The sequence below is a fragment of the Lissotriton vulgaris genome, chromosome 12, assembly GCF_964263255.1.
Source record: "Lissotriton vulgaris chromosome 12, aLisVul1.2, whole genome shotgun sequence".
Taxonomy (NCBI): domain Eukaryota; kingdom Metazoa; phylum Chordata; class Amphibia; order Caudata; family Salamandridae; genus Lissotriton; species Lissotriton vulgaris.
Window position 1 is genome coordinate 28,232,856 of NC_141700.1, and position 19,725 is coordinate 28,252,580.

General features: G+C 47.0%; 1 protein-coding gene across 11 annotated transcripts in view; it reads right to left on the reverse strand.

Annotated features, from left to right (window-relative positions):
* Positions 1 to 220: 220 nt before the first annotated feature.
* Positions 221 to 19,725, reverse strand: part of GATAD2A (GATA zinc finger domain containing 2A) — a 414,177-nt gene continuing 394,672 nt past the window's right edge. For 8 of the 11 annotated variants that reach the window (XM_086946840.1, XM_086946844.1, XM_086946839.1 and 5 more), the window contains exons 10-11: positions 10,756 to 10,945; positions 221 to 2,276 (exon numbers count right to left, since the gene is read on the reverse strand). In XM_086946840.1, coding sequence (XP_086802966.1) covers positions 2,146 to 2,276; positions 10,756 to 10,945 — 321 coding nt within the window. In that variant the 3' untranslated portion in view covers positions 221 to 2,145. The remainder of the gene's footprint in view (positions 2,277 to 10,755; positions 10,946 to 19,725) is intronic. The other 3 variants (XM_086946846.1, XM_086946847.1, XM_086946845.1) reach the window with 1 other exon arrangement.

A 19,725-nucleotide genomic window follows, 5' to 3' on the forward strand; every position in this document is an offset into this window, starting at 1 on the left:
CTAAGATATGAATCTAGCAGCACACATGCCTCGAACATACCCTTTACCTTTAGTCTACTTACCATTTCTTCACCAGTATGCTGAAATCACCTTTCTTGCTGCATTACTATTTTTGACTCCTCTTGGGGTGCTATAACAAATGTAAGTATCTGCATCAAAGGTAAGTGTGTTCCTACAAGCCTCTCAAACCATAAATGAACAACAATAAAAGTCTTATGAGTCAAGTTTGTTTTGTTTTATTATTCGTCAGAAACGCAGTTTGGCCCGTGTCATTAAATAGAAATGGCTAGTAATTATCAGTGAGGGTATAAAACAGCTCTCTTGCCAGGCACAGGAAAACGCAAGGAATAGAAATGCTTGCATACTCTAGTTTCTTTGTGCAAAAAAGCACTAAAATTCTCCCACTCCCTCTTGCCCCAAACCTGATAAGTGAATATCCCAGGAACCCTCTGATCGGCCCATCAAAAAACTTTCTTGGAATGAAAAGAAAAACCTCTCGCATCCCATCTAACTTTAACCATACACTTGGAAAAAAGTCAAGTTTTATTCTAGGGGGATTTATATAACAAAAATACCATTTTGCAAAAGTCGGCTCCTAGGTTACTGTATACCTATATATATATATATATATATCTATCAAAAATGTTTGCTTAACATTGATATTCACACAACCAAAAGGGGGCTAAAATGTGCACTTATTTAACTTTTTTGCATTCATCATTTCTAGTCACACTGATGGCTGTATTGGAAGAGGGGACAGGTGGTTTTAAATTAAAGCAAATAAATGCAGCCATTAGCATATCATTCCTAGAATATGGGTGAGAAATTGCTGCATGCCTGTGCACCAATGTCCAGCAACCCGCACAGCCTGCATTTTGCAGCAATGTCTGTTTGCATCAGCACATAAGTCCAGTACTGACAAAAAAGTAAAAAGAAAACAAAATGTAGAACCCTAAAAGTAAAGTTGCTCAATTTGAAACCTAACTGGGGAAGATGAGAGAGATGGCGGTTGAACTACGTACTATAAACTAATATGTACCAGGAAAACAAAATAAATTAAAATGTCATAACCACACAGAGGTCCCCACTTAATAGTTTTTCTTTTCACACCAAAAGTGGGAATACTAACGTGATGAAATAAAGCAGCAAGCATGCTTTGTGCCCACTAGGGAACAGGTGGTATAGAAGGAGGTTTGGGGTGGAAGGCATTCAATCCAATCTACATTGCACTGAGACTCCTGGAACATCGGTATCAAACCGTCTCTCCAACACTGTCAGGCAGTCCCATCTCAAAACCTTCACCTGATTACGAAATACGAGTCCCACTAAGTATGGCCATAGCTTCCCTCCCACGCCACCTCTTTTTAACGCTGCAGGGCACTTTTCATAAGGAGGGAATCCCTGACGGATCATGCTGCTCGATTCCTGGAGGGCAAATAAGACTTTAGGTACGGAGCAATGATGAATAAATTGAAGTCATTTCCCTGGGAACATATAAACTCATGTTATGCCTTTCCTTGTGGCCAATCTATCACCATGGTGCCCTGCCATAATAGAAGAGATACTGCCATCCTCCAAACCGTATACCTTTTGTCTCTTAAACCTGATTGAAAAAGAAAACTTGAATTTGCAGCTGTGCCTTTTAGAGAGGGGCAAAAAAGGCAGGAGTGCTCCCCACACTGCATGATATTTTTTTGTTGTAAATTATTTGGTTTGGTTTCCATGAGAACGCCCACAGAAAAGCTTCCTGCCAAAGTTTGAATCCCCAGCATGCGCCATAGGTAGTCCCAACAGAAACAGGTAGAACTTTGTCCACTCCTCTTTTGTGCTGGTGACAAGGAAATAAAACGAACAGAAAGCAAATTGGGGCTGGGAACGTGACATGACATCTCCATTTGGCAGCCACTTACATCCGCACGGCTGCAAGCATTAACAAAATATCCAGATAGCCAAGACCAGCAGGTTTCCTTAACCAATTCCGCTCTGCTTTAGTCTTTGTCTTAAACGTAAGACATCAAGGCAATCTTGTCTCTTGTTGGTTTTCGGATTAAAGCCTGTGCCACTGAATTCTGTTATAAAACAATGGTAGAAACTGGGGAAGCCTCTGTTGGGATATCCGTGTTTATGTTTTTGCTCTTTGTAATGTTATTTCCACGTAGTGGACTGAGTGATGGACCGTGGAGGAATCATGTCTAGAAGGTATTCACGTTGCCTTTCAACTGCAGACGATGACTTGTGCACTGCTAAACTGGGATTCACGAAGGTCAAAGTCCCCCCTAGAGATGAAAAAGATTGAGATATTAGTAACTCCTCATTTGCATGAAAAATTGCAACATCAGTAAATAGCATCTCGATTAAGCAATAAATGGAACGAAATAACATGGGGAAATTTAAATTACCATGACTCATCCTGAAAAGGCAAGTCTCGGATGCCATAATTACGAGGTTGAAAAGCAACATTCTTTGTATGAATGTACCACAAAATTGACGGGGACCGCCGATAAAGTGAGCACGTGAGATTTCATGACGGGTTGGTAAACTTTCATCAAGAGGAGGTTCATGCCATGCCCCCCTGAACTTGATAGTTCAGGGGGGCAACCAGTTAGTGGAAAAACAGGAACAGAGGAGCTCCAGGAGGACCCAAGACTAAAAAGTCTAAAGTGAACTCTTCAGAGTTAGCAGGTGCTGCAAAAATGAGTGGAAGAGTGCTGTTTGAAGGGCACCACTGGATTTCTACACTATTACATTTAGCAGAAGACGTTACCTACTTGTAATGGTGGTTCTACCTCATTCAAATCCTTCCTACATTCACGTCATTTAGATATTTGACCAATCTGTGATACTTGGTAATTATATGAGGCAAGATATTTACAGAAAAGGTTCATCGAAACTACCTGGCAAACAAGAATATCAGCCTTTGCTTCTGCATCCTCTACTGCATCCTGGTAATACTGCTCTGCTCAAAGACGGTTTAACAAAATGGTGGCATGGGGTTCTTTTTAATTTCTACCACCGGTGTGCTGCTCATTAAAGAGGTATTTGCTCTCTCCGTCCCCTAGAACGAATATGCTACTTACCAGTATGCATCTGTTCTTGGCATGTAGGGCTGCTGACATTCATATCTGTGCATAGATCGCCGCCTAGTGTTGGGTCCGGATGATCGCACATTGTTGTCCTGGAAGAGTCTTCGAAGTATCACGAGATAGGTGGCTCCTCCCCTTGACTACAGTGCGCATGGGCATCGACTCCATCCTCAGATTGTTTTTAGCCATTGTGGCCAAGATGGAGTGAAACTACGTGAATGATGACCATGCTAAAAGTATGTGTGAATGCTGCAGCCGCTACAGGCGCCGGGGAGGAGGGCGGGCGATATGAATGTCAGCAGCCCTACATGGCAAGAACAGATGCATACTGGTAAGTAGCATATTCGGGTTGAGGCATGTGGGCTGCTGAATTCATATCTGTGCATAGAATACATAGCAGTCCCTCCATTAACGGCGTCCGCCCGTGCTAGCTGCAGCAGTTTGGAAAAGTGTTTTTACAATAGCCTGCCCTACAGCTGCCTGCTGTTTGGAGTGCACATCAACACAGTAATGTTTTGTATATGTGTGTGTGGTAGACCATGTGGCTGCTCTACATATGTCTTCCAAAGGAATATTTCCAAGGAAAGCCATGGAGGCCCCCAACTTTCGGGTGGAGTGGGCCCGCGGTGGAATGGTGAGAGTGCGCTTGGCTTTCTGATAGCAGATCTGAATACATTTAACGATCCACCTGGCTATACCAGCCTTGGAAATGGGGTTACCTTTGTGTTGTGGCGCAAAGGCAACAAATAGTTGTTTAGTCTTCCGAAAATCTTTGGTCCTATCAATGTAGTACATTAGGGCCCTTTTGACGTCAAGTTTGTGGAGTATTCTCTCCGCAAGTGACTCTGGATTTTGGAAGAACACAGGTAGTTCTATAGTCTGGTTGATATGGAACTGAGAAACTACTTAGGAAGGAATTTAGGGTTAATGCGAAGCACCACCCTGTTGGAATGAATCTGAATAAATGGCTCTTGGATAGTTAGTGCCTGGAGTTCACTAACTCGTCTAAGCGACTTAATCGCTATAAGGAAAGCCACTTTCTATGTCAAGAACTGAATCTCGCAGGAATGCAGTGGTTCAAAAGGGGGACCCATCAGCCTGGTGAGGACCACATTGAGGTTCCACTCGGGAGCTGGTGGCGTCCGCGGAGGAATGACTCGTTTGAGTCCTTCCAGAAAGGCTTTAATGGCAGGCACCATGAAAAGTGAGAGGTGCAGTCTGTTTTGGAGATAAGCAGCCATTGCGGATAGATGTATATGAATGGAAGCATAGGCCAGATTACATTTGTAGAGATGTTAGAGATAACAAATGATGTTTTGAATAGATGCATTCAGCGGGTTAATGTTGTGGTCTGCACAATAAATGACAAACCGCTTCCACTTCGCCGCATAGCATGCTCTGGTGGTGGGCTTCCTTGCCTCCCGGATGATGTCCATACTGTCAGGAGGTAAGTTGAGGTAGCCAAACTCTAAGACCTCAGGAGCCAGATCGCCAGGTTGAGATGTTGCGGATCTGGATGCTGAATGTCGCCATGGCTCTGCGTCAAAAATCTGGGTGTGAAGCGCAGCCTTTGATGCAGTACCACGGACAGTTCCAGAAACGTGGTGTACCATGGTTGGCGAGCCCACGTCGGAGAAACCAGGATGAGAGTAATCGAGTGCTGCTTCAGCTTGCGTGCCACCAGCGGTATTAGAGGTGCTGGGGGAAAAGCGTATGCAAATTTGCCTGCCTTGCGACTGTGGGTGTGGAAACCTGGCGGCAAAGCTTTGGCATTTTGCGTTCTCCTTTGTGGCGAACAGGTCTACCTCTGGATGACCCCACCTTTGGAAGTACGGGTGGAGTACTGATGGATGTATCTCCCACTCGTGCATTTGGTGGCTATACCTGCTGAGCAGGTCCGCGATCTGATTATCCTTGCCTGGGAGGTGTTCTGCCATGAGGAAGATGTTTCTCTGAATGGCCCACTTCCACATGCTCTGAGCCAGATGAGACAACTGTGGAGAGTGTGTTCCTCCCCGTTTCTGAATGTAGTACATGGCCGTCATGTTGTCCGTCTGGATCAACACGACCTTGTTGCACAGATGTACTTTGAAGGCTTTCATTGCCATGAAGATCGCCTTCCGTTCTAGAACATTGATGTGCATCTTCATTTGCTGTGGTGTCCATAGTCCCTGCACAGTGTAGTGGAGTACATGAGCTCCCCATTCCTGGAGAGAAGCGTCCGTCGTCCGAATGATTGTGGCACAGGCTTTTGGAACGGTCGTCCCTTGCAAAGGTTTTGTGGATTTCACCAATGCAGAGAGTTGTATGCACGACCGGTCACCAACACTAGGGCTTTCAACTGTCCGTGAGCCTGAGTCCACAGACGTTCTAAGCACTCCTGAAGCGGACGCATATGTAGTCTCGCGTGCGGGACTATGGAGATGCAGGAGGCCATCATGCCTATCAACTGCATGAACACTCGGGCTGGAAGAGAGTGTTGAGGTCTGAATTTTTGTATCAGCGATTGAATGCTGCTGACCCTCACTGAATTTGGCTGTGCTGTGGCCGCCAGAGTGTTTATCGTCGCACCCAGATACTGCCGTATGTGGGCGGGTTGCAGGTGGGACTTTGGGTAATTCAGTAATAATCCCAGATCGTGAAGAAGGTGAATGGTGTGGGACATGTGGGCGGCACACTGCTGGGCTGACTTTGCCTGGATGAGCCAGTCGTCCAGATAAGGGTAGACGTGAATGTTTTGTCTCCTTAGATGTGCCGCCACCGTCGCCAGGCATTTTGTAAACACCCTGGGTGCCGTGGTGACCCCGAAAGGTAGAACCTTGAACTGGTAATGTTGGTTTTGGATGGTGAACCAGAGGTCTTTTTTGTGTGACGGGTGTAGCGGAATATGAAAATACGCATCCTTCAGATCTAAAGCTGCGAGAAAATCCCCCTGACTGAGCAATGGTAGGACTTGCTGCAGGGTCAGCATGTGAAAGTGCTCCGATATGATGTACTGATTGAGGGGTCTGAGGTCCAGTATGGTCCTTTTTTGGTATTAAGAAGTACAGTGAGTAAACTCCTGTGCCTCTTTCTTTCACAGGCACGAGCTAGATTGCCCCATTTTGCAGCCTGACGAGGACCTCCTGCTGCAATAAGTGCAAATGCTCGACGGACATAGGACGGTGTCTTGGGGGTATGTTGGGTGGAGTGGATGTTAACTCCCGACAATAACCGTACTGTATAAGCTGTGTGACCCACCTGTCTGTGGTGATGGACTTCCAGACTGGCAGGAACTGTTGAAGTCTCCCCCCAACAGGTGTTGCGTGGTCGGGGGGCAGTGACAAGGTGTCACTGTTTGTTAGTGGCGGAGGATCTGGAGTTGTTGTTTCCACAACCTCTACCTTAGGCGCTGTTTCCACGATACCCACCCCGACTCTGTTTGGTGTATGTGGTCTGCTTGCCGCCTTTATAGTACTGTGTGGTTTGGGAGAGCTGGCCTCTGGAAACACCTCTAGTGCTTGAGCGACGAAAAGAATCACCCCATAACTGCTGGGACTGCAGAGCCCCCATGGACTTAGCAGTTTGTGTCCTTTTTGATTTTCTCCAAGGTGGTGTCCACCTCTGGGCCAAATAGATGATCAGGGTTTACTGTCTGATTGAGAATGGTGGTCTGTATCTCTGGCTTGAATCCTGAGATTCTGAGCCAGGCATGTCGTCTCAGCATGACACTAGTGTTAATAGCTCTGGCCGCGGTGTCTGCCGCGTCCAGTGCACATTTAATAGAAGCATTTGATATGAGCTTCCCCTCTTGGATGAGCATCTCAGCTGCCTCTTTGTATTCATCTGGCAGGTGCTGTAACAGGGTCTCCAGTGTGTCGTAATGTGCCCTGTCATACCTGGCTAGAAGTGCTTGTGTATTTGAAATACGCCAGATATTGGCCGCTTGAGCTGCCACTCTTTTCCCTGATGCCTCAAACACCTTAGATTCCTTATCTGGGGGAGGAGCATCACCCGTTGTTTGTGCATGCTTCAAGACACCCTTCAACATAGGCAGAGTCTTGACAGTCCTCTCTGAGACGGAAAAGGTGTCAAAAAGAAAGTGCACTTCAATGGGGTCAGCATGTAGCTGGACGTCATGATTTTTCGCTGCCCTTTCAATGAGGGCATTAAACGCAGCTGAATCCTCAGTAGGCGACGTTTTTACAGCATACATCTGAGGGTCTGGGGTAGAGTGAGGATCAACCGGGTCAGCAGCAGCTGCCCAGGGTTCATTGGTATCATCTGGCTCAGTGTCGACAGGATAGCTGTATTCATCATCATCACCTTCCCCAGGTTCCACATCTGAACAAGTGGGTGAGACATCATGGCCATGTGGAGAAACCGGTTCCACAAGAACAGGGGTCGAAGTGAAATCCTTTTTCTTCTTTAGTGGAATTTTATAGGACTCCATTGGCTGTTCCGGGGCAATTTTCCGCTTATGAAGGGAAAGTCTGCCTGTTTCAGCATCAATAAATTTTTCTTGTTGTTCTTCCAACGAGGATTGTCGATGCCTTAAGGCCGGGACCACTGTCGTCGACTTCAGCACCGAGGACACCTTCTTGGGCACGTTGGTGGCCATTCTAGGGGCGAAAGCCTTCGGCGCCACTTTCGGCAGCAACGTGAAGTGAGTGGGCGTCGACGCCTTCTGAGGTTTTTCGACAGGCTTCGAAGGCGGAGGATCTTTTGGCCCGACACTTGAGGCCTTGTCCTTGATGTGCTTTATGGAGTCTGCCACTTGCTTGGAGAAAGCGGCGGACGGCTGCGTCGACTCGACGGAATCCTTCGAGGCACCACTAGACGTCGACTCGTGGGTCGGTCCGCTCTTGGCCTCATCTTGTCGACGCGGAGTCTCGAGAACCTTCGGATCACTGAGCCCTTTGTCGGTGTCTACCGTCTTCGGCGCCGATTTGTTCGGCTCGACTGCCTTGACCTTTGTCTTCGGCGTGCCAGACTTCGTCTCGACGCCCTTGAGCTGTTTCTTCGGGTCGATAACGCCCTTTTGCTTCGTCGGTGCTGACAGGTCCGAGGGCTTTGAGCCGACCAAAGCAATACACACTTTTGGTTTCGATGGGGGCACCAGTGCTTTCACTTGCGTCGAGACTGGTGTCTTCACTTTCGATTTCGTAGGGTGCGGCTCCTTAGCAATGTCCGTAGCCGAGCCCGAAGGCAGGGCTGTAGAACTCACTGGAAGATCTTGGGTAAGGCCTAGTGGCGATCCCTCGACCTGAGCCTTCTGAAGCGTTTCGGCCCCAATGTCAGTTTGAGTTAGCTCCTCGCTCAAGCTATCTTCCATGGCTCCAAAGGCCCCGTCGTAGTCTCCTACCTCGTCGACGACTTCTTCCGCGTCTAGCATTTCAACATCCGCCTTGTAGTTGGAGTCGACCTCCGACGTGGGATTCAACAGGTTCTCACAAACTTCCCAGTCAGCTCCTTCATCATCCCCGGCATCGAATATGTCCACAGGCGCCGGTGCAGTCTGCTGGGCCTCCTGGCGCGCAGCGCGACGATGCAGAAGAGTCTTCTTGGATCGAAAACGGGAACAAGCCATGCAGCTGGCTTCATCATGATCCGGCAACAGACACTTGTTGCACACCGGGTCAACGTCGATGTGGGGATACTTTGAGTTGCACACGGGACATCTCTTTAACGGACTCCGTTCCATGATGGTCCGTCGATAAGGTCTCTGGCGTCGACTGGGCCTTCAGCGTCGAAAGCACGCTGCTCTCTGGAATCCGGCTCGGAACTGAGCTGGAAGAATCGGGCACCGAACGCAAGACTATACCGCCGAAAAGCTAAAGGCCTTTTGGCCTTAAGAAAGTTTTATATCGATTCCGACTAGAGTGAACCAATATACATCCGAACCCAATGGTGGAAAAAAACAATCTGAGGATGGAGTCGATGCCCATGCGCACTGTAGTCCAGGGGAGGAGCCACCTATCTCGTGATACTTCGAAGACTCTTCTAGGGCAACAATGTGCGATCATCCGGACCCAACACTAGGCGGCGATCTATGCACAGATATGAATTCAGCAGCCCACATGCCTCGAACAGGGCAGTCACACTTCCTCTGTAGCTGGCATCAATCATTGCTACAGGCCCCTTGTCATCTAAATGTAGTAACCTTGGCCGCCACTTGTCACTGCATAGGGAGTCCAAAGCAATAAATCGTTGGGTGGTCGTCCTAAATTCCTCACTTCTGCTGTCCAGTACTCCGTTAACCCTCAACGTTCACTACCTGAAAAACACTAGCAAGGTGACAGTATAGTTGAATTCCGACACTATTTTCAGCATGATTCTTAATGTTGCTGTATGATGAGATCTTGAATGTATGAATCTACCAACAAGCTTTTCTCTTCTACTTTCTGCGGTCTGTTGGCATATCCATCAGGAAGGCAATCTATGCTGGGTGTTTTTGGTCAATCCTGCTTCATCGGCTTGCAGGAATGTAGCACGAGGCACCAAATACCACATTGAAAATAAACCCCCCCCCCCCCCCCCCCCCCCCCAGCGAATTCAGCAAGCGCTGTATTTCCAGCAGAATGACTAGGATAGCATGGCCCTGTCTCTTTTCCTATCTTGAGATTACCACTGGATGCACTCTGATGTCTGCACTATTTTGAATCGCACTTCCTTCCATTAATACAACATCTTAGCGCCAATGATTTGGGACTAGTCTCATGCTACTCTGGCAAGCTTAGACTTGTGCTATAATGTGGACCATACCAGTAGGACACAGCAAACGCCTTGAATTCACTCACTCTGGATGCAAGCCATTTTCCACATTTCACGGTCTGTTTTTAAGGACAGCCTTTCCTTCTACTGCAAAACATACACTTCAGTGCTTTGATACAACGCAGTGATGTACAGCTTCCTTTCCAATTCAGAGCCCTTTGGTCATGATTGAGTTGAAGGGTTCTCGCCAACCCTGCATGAAGCATCCCCATGACAACCAAGGAAAGGACACAGAAGCATACCAATATCCATTACATATGCTAATCTCTATCCCAAGGCTTTGCAACTCCTCCTGGAAGGTTTGCTGCTGCAAAACAGAATCATGATGCAGCTCTAAAAAGCGACCTAGTAGAGCCAAAAATCGACACCTTTGTTTTATTATATTATATTGTACAAACAGTGACAACTTAGTTCTTCAGACGCTCTCCACTGAGGAAATACAACACAGCTACGGATGTGAATCTATAGGAAAAAAACTCCAAACAGTACAAAAAAATTAGATTTTGAAAGGTATAAAAAAATTATAGAAAAATCTGTTCAGAACCAAGCAGCACATTCAGTTTTGTTAGCAGTCACTTGGGTGCATTGTTTGAGTGGTCAGGATAAAGGGCCTCAGTATTTCTGCTTCCACCAAAGGACATCAGTTGTCCTTGATGGATAGCTGTAGCAGGTAGAGTAAGGAACACACCACTAAACCACTTTTCATATCTAATCAGCCACTGATTCACACCCTATAAATAAGTAACTGGTAAGTCTACATTTCATCCATGGCCAAGTAGCATATGCCTTTACCATAACAAATGTTGCTCCATTATGTAAGATTTGACTTCCTGGCGAATTTCGACCATTTTACTTAGCACAGTGGCTGAACAAAACCAAAAAACCTCAAATTTCAAGGACTTAAGTGGATTTAATTTACCTGGGTTCATTTGACTCTTCTTCCAGCTGCTGGCAGTCATGTTGCTTTTGTTCATAGGTCGCTCGCCGTGCTTACCTGGCCGGTTGATGAGCGCTGCGGCAGCCGCATTCTGAAGCTTCGGCGACTGGCTGAAAGCATGCAAAACTCCACGTGGAGTTCCCTGGAGACCTCGAGACAGCTGACCGGGAGTCTAGTAGTCAATGAAAATAGCAAAATAAGCATTCAAAGCATTTCAAACCATGATATTCCCATTACACTTATGACTACTGGGATACTAGAACAAATCTTAACTATTTAAAATATAAAGAGCCATCAAGTTTGAAATTAGAAGACAAAATCTATCATCAGATAATGCATCAGCTTAACTGGGAATTCAGAACGGCACATTAAAGGCTATGAACCATCTAGCTCCCAACAAGCCTATCAATCTTTCCATGAGCTCAAGATTCTGCTTAGTTAGAGAATATGCCAAAAAACAGGGGTTCTAAACCTTTTCTGCAGTTTAACCTTGGTTTAAAAAAAAAAAAAAAATGTGATAAAGGCCACTGTTGATGCAGGAAGCTGGCTCTGTATATACTATACCTTAGTGAGGTATAGTGTGCACAGAGTCCAGTGGGACCCCAGAGGTAGGCAGAGGTAAAATTGGATATAATCCTAATCTCAATGTGTGGTAGTGTGGTTGAGCAGTAAGGCAGTATCAGAGGACAGTGTTAAGCATTTGTTGTACACAAATAAATTCACACACAAAGAGTGGAATTCAGACCAATAGTTTTTGTATAAAAATATTCTTTTAGTTATTTTATTTTCTAGAACCAAGCGAGCCTGGCACAGGTATGCAATAAATACTTTACAGTAGTAAAAGCTGATTGTAATACAGTTCAGTTGTAACTCAGAAATATAAGCTGCAGAAAGTCCAGTCCTTTCACGGTCCCAGAGAGAAGCAGCCACTGCAGTCAAACACAGCAAAGCGGTAGTCCCTCAACACAGCTTCTCCAGTTCTTCTTGACAGGTTCCTTAATCCCAAAGAATTCTTTAATCCTGTGGTCAGGGCCCTAATATTTATACCACTTTTTCCTTTGAAGTTGGCACTGACAAAGTTCCCCTAGCACACAATAACCAGTTCTGCCTGGTTCAGGCCAGGTTCACTTCAGGAGGGGAGAAAGCTTTGTGAGAGGGAGCCACCTCCACCTCCCCCTTGTGTCGGTCTAGTGTGAATGCACATCTCCAGCTCCTGTCAATCTTAACCAAGTCGGGGAATACGCAAAGGCACACGGGACGGTTAAGCAAGAAAATGCCCACTTTCTGAAAGTGACATTTTCAAATGCACAATATAAAAATCATCTTCACTAAAAGAAGTATTTTTAAATTCTGAGTGTAGGAAGCCTAAAATTCAGCTATCTTGTCCCAATGGAAAGGAAAATGCTACTTACCTGTATGCATCTGTTCTTGGCATGTAGAGCTGCAGAGTCGTACACTTTAGCAATAGATCGCCACCTGGTGTTGGGCTCGGATGATTGCAGGTTGTTGTCTTCTTGGAAGAAGTCTTTGTAGTCACGAGATAGGCGACTCCTCCCTTGGGCAATACTGCGCATGGTCATAGACTCCATCCTCCGATTGTTTTTCGCCATGATGGGAAATGATGCAGTTAGTAGAAGTAAAGAGAAAGGATGTCCATGCGTGTGAATCTAAGTAAGGTGAGTACTGGAACAGATACAAGTCCCGGGGAGGCGGGAGGGCGTGTACGACTCTGCAGCTCTACACGCCAAGAACAGATGCATACTGGTAAGTAGCATTTTCCGTTCTAGGCATGTGAGCTGCCGATCGTACACTTTTGCAAGGATTGTGCAGCAGTGACTCCCTAGCGGTGGTCGCTTGTATCCGTTGCAGCATACTGAAATAGTGTTCTAAGGACAGCTTGGCCTACTGCAGCTTGCTGCTTGGCTTGTACATCAACACAATAGTGTTTAGTGAAGGTGTGTATTGTAGACCATGTTGCTGCCTTGCATATGTCCTCTAGTGGTATATTTCCTAAGAAAGCCATAGAGGCTCCTAGTTTGCAAGTGGAGTGCCCTCTAGGAGGAACCGTTAGTGTACGTTTAACTTTTTGATAGCATATTTGTATACACTTTACAATCCATCTGGCAATTCCTCCTTTAGAAATGGGATTGCCCTTGTGTGGCGGGAGAGAAAGATACAAATCGTTGTTTTGTCTTTCTGAAGGATTTAGTCCTGTCTGTGTAGTATAACAGAGCTCTTCTAACATCTACGGTGTGTAAAGCCCTTTCTGCAACAGAGTCCGGTTTTTGGAAAAACACTGGTAGCTCTACTGATTGGTTAAGGTGAAAAGGAGTAATAACTTTTGGCAGGAATTTAGGATTGGGCCTAAGAACCACTTTGTTAGGATGTATCTGAAAGAATGGTTCTTGTATTGTGAATGCTTGTATTTTACTAACTCTTCTGAGAGAGGTGATGGCAACAAGGAAAGCTGTTTTCCATTTTAGGAATTGCAATTCACACTTGTGTAAAGGATCGAAAGGGGGTCCCATAAGTCTTGTAAGGACCACGTTTAGGTTCCATACTGGAGCAGGTGGTAACCTAGGTGGGATCATTCGTTTTAATCCATCCATAAATACTTTGATTGCAGGTACTCTAAAGAGAGATAGATGTTGCCTATTCTGTAAATAGGCGGTACAAAAGGGGGTGGTGATGGAGGGAGCATCTGAATCAAACACTCACACCCAGTCAAAAGATCTGGGTTTAATCCATCACCGTTCTTTAGCCCACTCTGCCACCCCAGTTCAGACATGGCTATATGCAAATCAGTCTGAACCTATGCCTCATGGGAACAGTCCAGCCCGAAATGCCAAGCCATGTCTTGCCTGGACCAGAAACAAGCTTCCGAGGACCGGTTTCTGGCATTCCAGCTGTCTTCAGCCCGGCTTGCTTGAATCCAGTGGCGGTACAAAAGGGGGTAGTGATGGAGGGAGCATCTGAATCAATCAAAAACTCACACACAGTCAAAAGATCTGACGGCTGGAATGCCAGAAACAGGTCCTCGGAAGCTTGTTTCCGGTCTGGGGTGGCAGAGTGGGCTAAAGAACGGTGATGGATTAAACCCAGATCTTTTGACTGGGTGTGTGTGTTTGATTGATTCAGATGCTCCGTCCATCACCACCCCCTTTTGACCCGATTTTGGCCGCCATAAGTGTGGCAGGGTATGCTCAGACGTGAGTCCCTTGCTCACTCTGCCACTGGATTCAAGCAAGCCGGGCTGAAGACGGCTGGAATGCCAGAAACCGGTCCTCGGAAGCTTGTTTCCGGTCCAGGGAAGACATGGCTTGGCAGTTCGGGCTGGACTGTTCCCATGATGCACAGGGTCAGACTGATTTGCATATAGCCATGTCTGAACTGGGGTGGCAGAGTGGGCTAAAGAACGGTGATGGATTAAACCCAGATCTTTTGACTGGGTGTGTGTGTTTGATTGATTCAGATGCTCCGTCCATCACCACCCCCTTTAGTACCGCTATTCTGTAAATAGGCTGCAATTTCTGCCAGAAGCAGGCGTATGGAAGAGTAAGCCAAATTAGACCTTTGTAGGTGTAGAAGGTAGCAAATAATATTTTTGATGGAAACATCTAGTGGATCAATGTGATTATTGTTACAATATATTGCAAATCTTTTCCACTTAGCGGCATAACATGCTCTGGTAGTGGGTCTCCTAACTTCATTATTTATGTTCATACAGTCTTGTGGTAGGTTTAAGTAACCAAACTCTAAGACTTCAGGAGCAGATTGCCAAATTCAGTTGGCTTGGTTCTGGGTGTCTTATTTCTCCATGGTTTTTTGTTAACAGGGATGGCGTGAGCCGTAATTTTTGATGTGGAACCAGTGAGAGATCTAGTAGTGTGGTGAAACACGGCTGACGTGCCCATGTGGGAGCCACTAGTATTAGTTTGAGAGACTGTTGTCTGAGCTTGCGTACCACTAGTGGAATGAGTGGGAGAGGCGGAAAAGCGTACACAAATCTGCCGGACCAGTTCATCCATATCGCATTTCACTCCGACCCTGGGTGTGGAAACCTGGCGGCGAAGGTTGGGCATTTTGCATTTTCGTGGGTGGCAAACAGATCTATCTGTGGATGCCCCCACATTTGGAAGAATGGTTGAAGAACTTGTGGGTGTATCTCCCATTCGTGAATCTGTTGTGACTGACGACTCAACAGATCTGCTATTTGATTGTGAATTCCTGGAAGGTGTTCTACTGTCAGGTGTAGGTTTTGAGGAATGGCTCATCTCCAAATGTTCTGTGCAAGCTGGGACAGTTGCAGAGAGTGTCCCAGCCCCCCCCCCTATTTTTGTATATAATACATGGCTGTCATATTGTCTGTCCGGATTAGGACAGCTTTGTTTCGTACTTGTACCTGAAACGTTTTGAGTGCTAGGAAAATTGCTAGCAGCTCTAGATGGTTGATATGGAACTGTCTTTGTTGGTTGTTCCATTGGCCTTGTGTGGTATAATGCAAGAGATGGGCTCCCCATCCTGTGAAGGATGCATCTGTCATGAGCACTATCTGTGGAACAGGTTCTAGGAACGCCATCCCTTTGTCAAGTTTTTGGTGTTCCACCATTGCAGAGAGCGATATGTACGGCTGTCTACCAACACCAGATCTGTGAGCTGACCTTGAGCCCGATTCCACTGCTGTGCTAGACATTCTTGTAATGGGCGCATTTGCAGTCTTGCGTGAGGAACTATGAAGATGCAAGACGCCATCATGCCTATCAGTCTCATGAACACTCTGGCTTGGAGAACTTGCTGCTGGTGTTGAAAAAGGGAGACTAAGGTCTGAATGCTCCGTATCCTGGCTTGACTGGGATACGCTAGAGCTGTAGATGCTATGGTAGCTTCTGGATACTGATGAACGTGCGAAGGCTCTAGGTGCAACTTGGTGTAGTTTATCGTAACCCTAAGTCGTGCAATGTCTAAATTGTTTGTTTTGTGTGTTGGACACACTGGTTGAACGATTTTGCTTTTATGGGCCAATCGTCGAGGTAAGGGAAGACCTGTATCTGTTGTCTTCTGAGATGTGCTGCTACTACTGCTAAGCACTTTGTAAACACTTGTGGTGCTGTTGTGACCCAGGAAGGACTTTAAACGGATATTGCTGTCCTTGTATGACAAACCTTAGATACTTCCTGTGCGCAGGATGTATAAGAACATGAAAATAGGTGTCCTTTAGGTCTAGTGTTGAAAGAAAGTCTCCCTGTTGTAGTAGTGGGAGTACTTGTTGTAAAGTGACATGTGAAAATGATCTGATTGTATGTAATGGTTGAGGGGCCTGAGGTCGAGAATTGGTCTTAGTGTCCCGTCCTTCTAGGGAATTAGGAAGTACAGGGAGTAAACGCCTGTTCCCCGTTCCTCTAAAGGAAATACTTGAATAGCATCCTTTTATAGAAGTGCTATAACCTCCTGCTGAAGCAGACTTATATGTTCTGTGGACATTGGACGCTGCCTAGGCAGCAAGAAGGCCTCCTGGTTCAACGATGATCTTAAGAAATCCAAGAAACTCTGTCGCTCCCTCGAGAAGGCCTGGAAAAAAGACCCAAACACCAGCACCAAGGACGCCTTCAAAAACGCCACCCGCATTCACCACCAACTAATCCGAAATGCCAAGAAAGCGGCCTTCAAGGACTGTCTAGATAACAACGCCCACAACAGCAAGGAACTATTCAACATCGTCAAGGAATTTACCAACCCCTCAGCCAACTCCAACGACATCACCCCCTCTCAAGCCCTCTGCAACTCCCTAGCCTCATTCTTCCACAACAAAATTGCAGACATCCACAACAGCTGCGACATCCAACCAGAAGACCAAGCCTCCCAATCCCCTGCAGGTCCCCCACCCCCCCTGAACATCCTCAATGACTGGAAGCCAATTTCCACTGAGGACACCATCCGTCTGATGAACTCTATCCACTCAGGATCCCCCACAGACCCCTGCCCTCACCACATCTTTAACAAAGCAGACTCCATTATTGCACCGCACCTCCGAGTCGTCATCAACTGCTCCCTCAACTCCGCAACCTTCCCGGAAAGCTGGAAACATGCCGAACTCAGCGCCCTCCTGAAGAAACCCACAGCTGACCCCACCGAACTCAAACCCATCTCGCTCCTTCCATTCCCGGCCAAAGTCATCGAGAAAGCTGTCAACAACCAGCTCGCCGCATTCCTCGAAACCAACAAATCCCTCGACTCCTCACAGTCCGGCTTCAGAGCCAAGCACAGCACCGAAACCGCCCTCATCGCAGCAACAGACGACATTCGAACTCTACTGGACAATGGAGACACAGTCGCCCTCATCCTCCTCGACCTCTCCGCAGCCTTCGACACAGTCTGCCATAGCACCCTTCTACAGCGCCTCAAAAACATTGGAATCCAAGGAAAAGCACTGGAATGGATCACCTCGTTCCTCTCCGGAAGAACCCAGAGAGTCCGCCTCCCACCATTCAAGTCAGAGGCCACTGAAGTCATCTGCGGCGTACCTCAAGGGTCCTCACTCAGTCCCACCCTCTTCAACGTTTACATGAGCCCCCTCGCGGCCATCGCACGCCAACACAACCTCAACATCATCTCCTACACCGACGACACTCAACTGATCCTATCACTCACCAGAGACCCTAACACGGCCAAAACCAACCTACACGAAGGAATGAAAGAAGTAGCCGAATGGATGAAGCACAGCCGTCTGAAACTGAACTCAGACAAAACAGAAGTCCTCATCTTAGGCACCTCCCCCTCCGCCTGGGACGACTCTTGGTGGCCAGAGGCCCTTGGAAATGCACCCATCCCGACGGACCACGCACGGAATCTGGGCGTCATCCTGGATTCCTCACTCTCGATGAACAGACAAGTCAACGCCGTTTCTTCATCTTGCTTCAACATTCTTCGCATGCTCAAAAAAACATTTAGCTGGATCCCTACCGAAACTAGAACAAGCATTTACAATGCAATGGTCTCTGCATTATTAAAAGGTAGAGCTATTGGCATTGCTCATGACATTTTTTTTTTTAAATCATAAATAAATGGCATTGTCATTTACAATGCCAATAGCTTAATCGCTCGCAAATGCATGACCTATTGCATTTACACCCACACAGAGCCACACACACACACACACACACAGAACCACCCACACAGAGCCACACACACACAGAGCCCTACACACACAGAGCCCTACACACACACAGAGCCCTACACACACACACAGAGCCCTACACACACACACAGAGCCCTACACACACAGAGCCCTACACACACACACACAGAGCCCTACACACACACACAGAGCTCTACACACACACACAGAGCTCTACACACACACACAGAGCTCTACACACACACACAGAGCTCTACACACACATACACAGAGCCCTACACACACATACACAGAGCCCTACACACACACACAGAGCCCTACACACACACACAGAGTCCTACACACACACACAGAGCCCTACACACACACACAGAGCCACATACACACCCAGAGCCACATACACACACAGGAGAGCAAGCACAGCGAGGGGGCATGGAAGCAAGCACAGCGAGGGGGGCATGGGAGCAAGCACAGCGAGGGGGGCAGGGGAGCAAGCACAGCGAGGGGGGCAGGGGAGCAAGCACAGCCAGGGGAGCAAGCACAGCCAGGGGGCAGGGGAGCAAGCACGGCCAGGGGGCAGGAGAGCAAGCACGGCCAGGGGGCAGGGGAGCAAGCACGGCCAGGGGGCAGGGGAGCAAGCACGGCCAGGGGGCAGGGAAGCAAGCACGGCCAGGGGGCAGGGAAGCAAGCACGGCCAGGGGGCAGGGAAGCAAGCACGGCCAGGGGGCAGGGAAGCAAGCACGGCCAGGGGGCAGGGAAGCAAGCACGGCCAGGGGGCAGGGAAGCAAAACAAAATTCAGTAAGTAGTTGAAGACTCATCTCTTCATACACTTTTAGTGTGCTTCCCTGGTGGTATTCAGCTTTAAAAAACCCTCCTGTATCATTGGATTACCGGATTCAGATGATTATCAGTTTACCAACTTCTTACAACCTCCAACACCATTAAAATGTTGTGAAGGAGCCTCCGGGCTAAACAAAAACAATTTCAAGCTATGTTTAGACCTGAGTTTTACTCGGTCTTAAATTAAGCAAAGCCTCTTTTGTCTGGTACATATCAATTGTTCCTTTTCGCAAACAAACATTCAATAGATAATTTCATCCAAATCAAAGTACATTTTCTATTCAGAAGAGTCAAAAACTGGCCAGAAAGGTGGAACAATAACAACAAAATTGTAGGAAACATTCACTTTGAATGTGTGCTGTGTTCCCATATATAAAAAAAAGCAAAAGCATCAAGGGGTGGTAAGGACACTACTTAGCACATCCTCACACCCTTCGAAGCCAAGGTTTAAGGGATCTGCTGGAATCCAAGTTGTTTCAGTGACACCCACTTCTCGCCTTTTCCCTTCAGCCTACCCACCCCCTTTGTTTGTCCTGGGATGGCCCGAAGGTTCCTCTTCAGTGAACTGAAACCGGTTACGTTTGAGCGTGTAACTGTGCCTAAAATGGTGCAACTGGGAGATGGGGATAAAGAGCATGAACTGATGAAACGGAATGTTGCACACAATAGTCAAACTTGGGTTGAGGTACAACAGGCTCTCGTGATTCGAAGAAAAACAGAACACTAGTGAAAAAGAGTACCGCGGTTTTGCTTGCTTGTATAAACCTTACTATGGAAGATGGACAAGACTGAAAGATAACTTTAAACTGAAGGGGGAGAGAGGTCCATCCATGAGCAGCAGTGAAGGAGAACACTCTATTCTCAATCCCCACCATACTAGGATTTCTACTATGAGTTTATCACTAGAAGGAAGTGCGATTTAGTTGCCATAAACGTAGGAGATGAGGAATGGATAAAGGAGTGGATCATAAGGAAG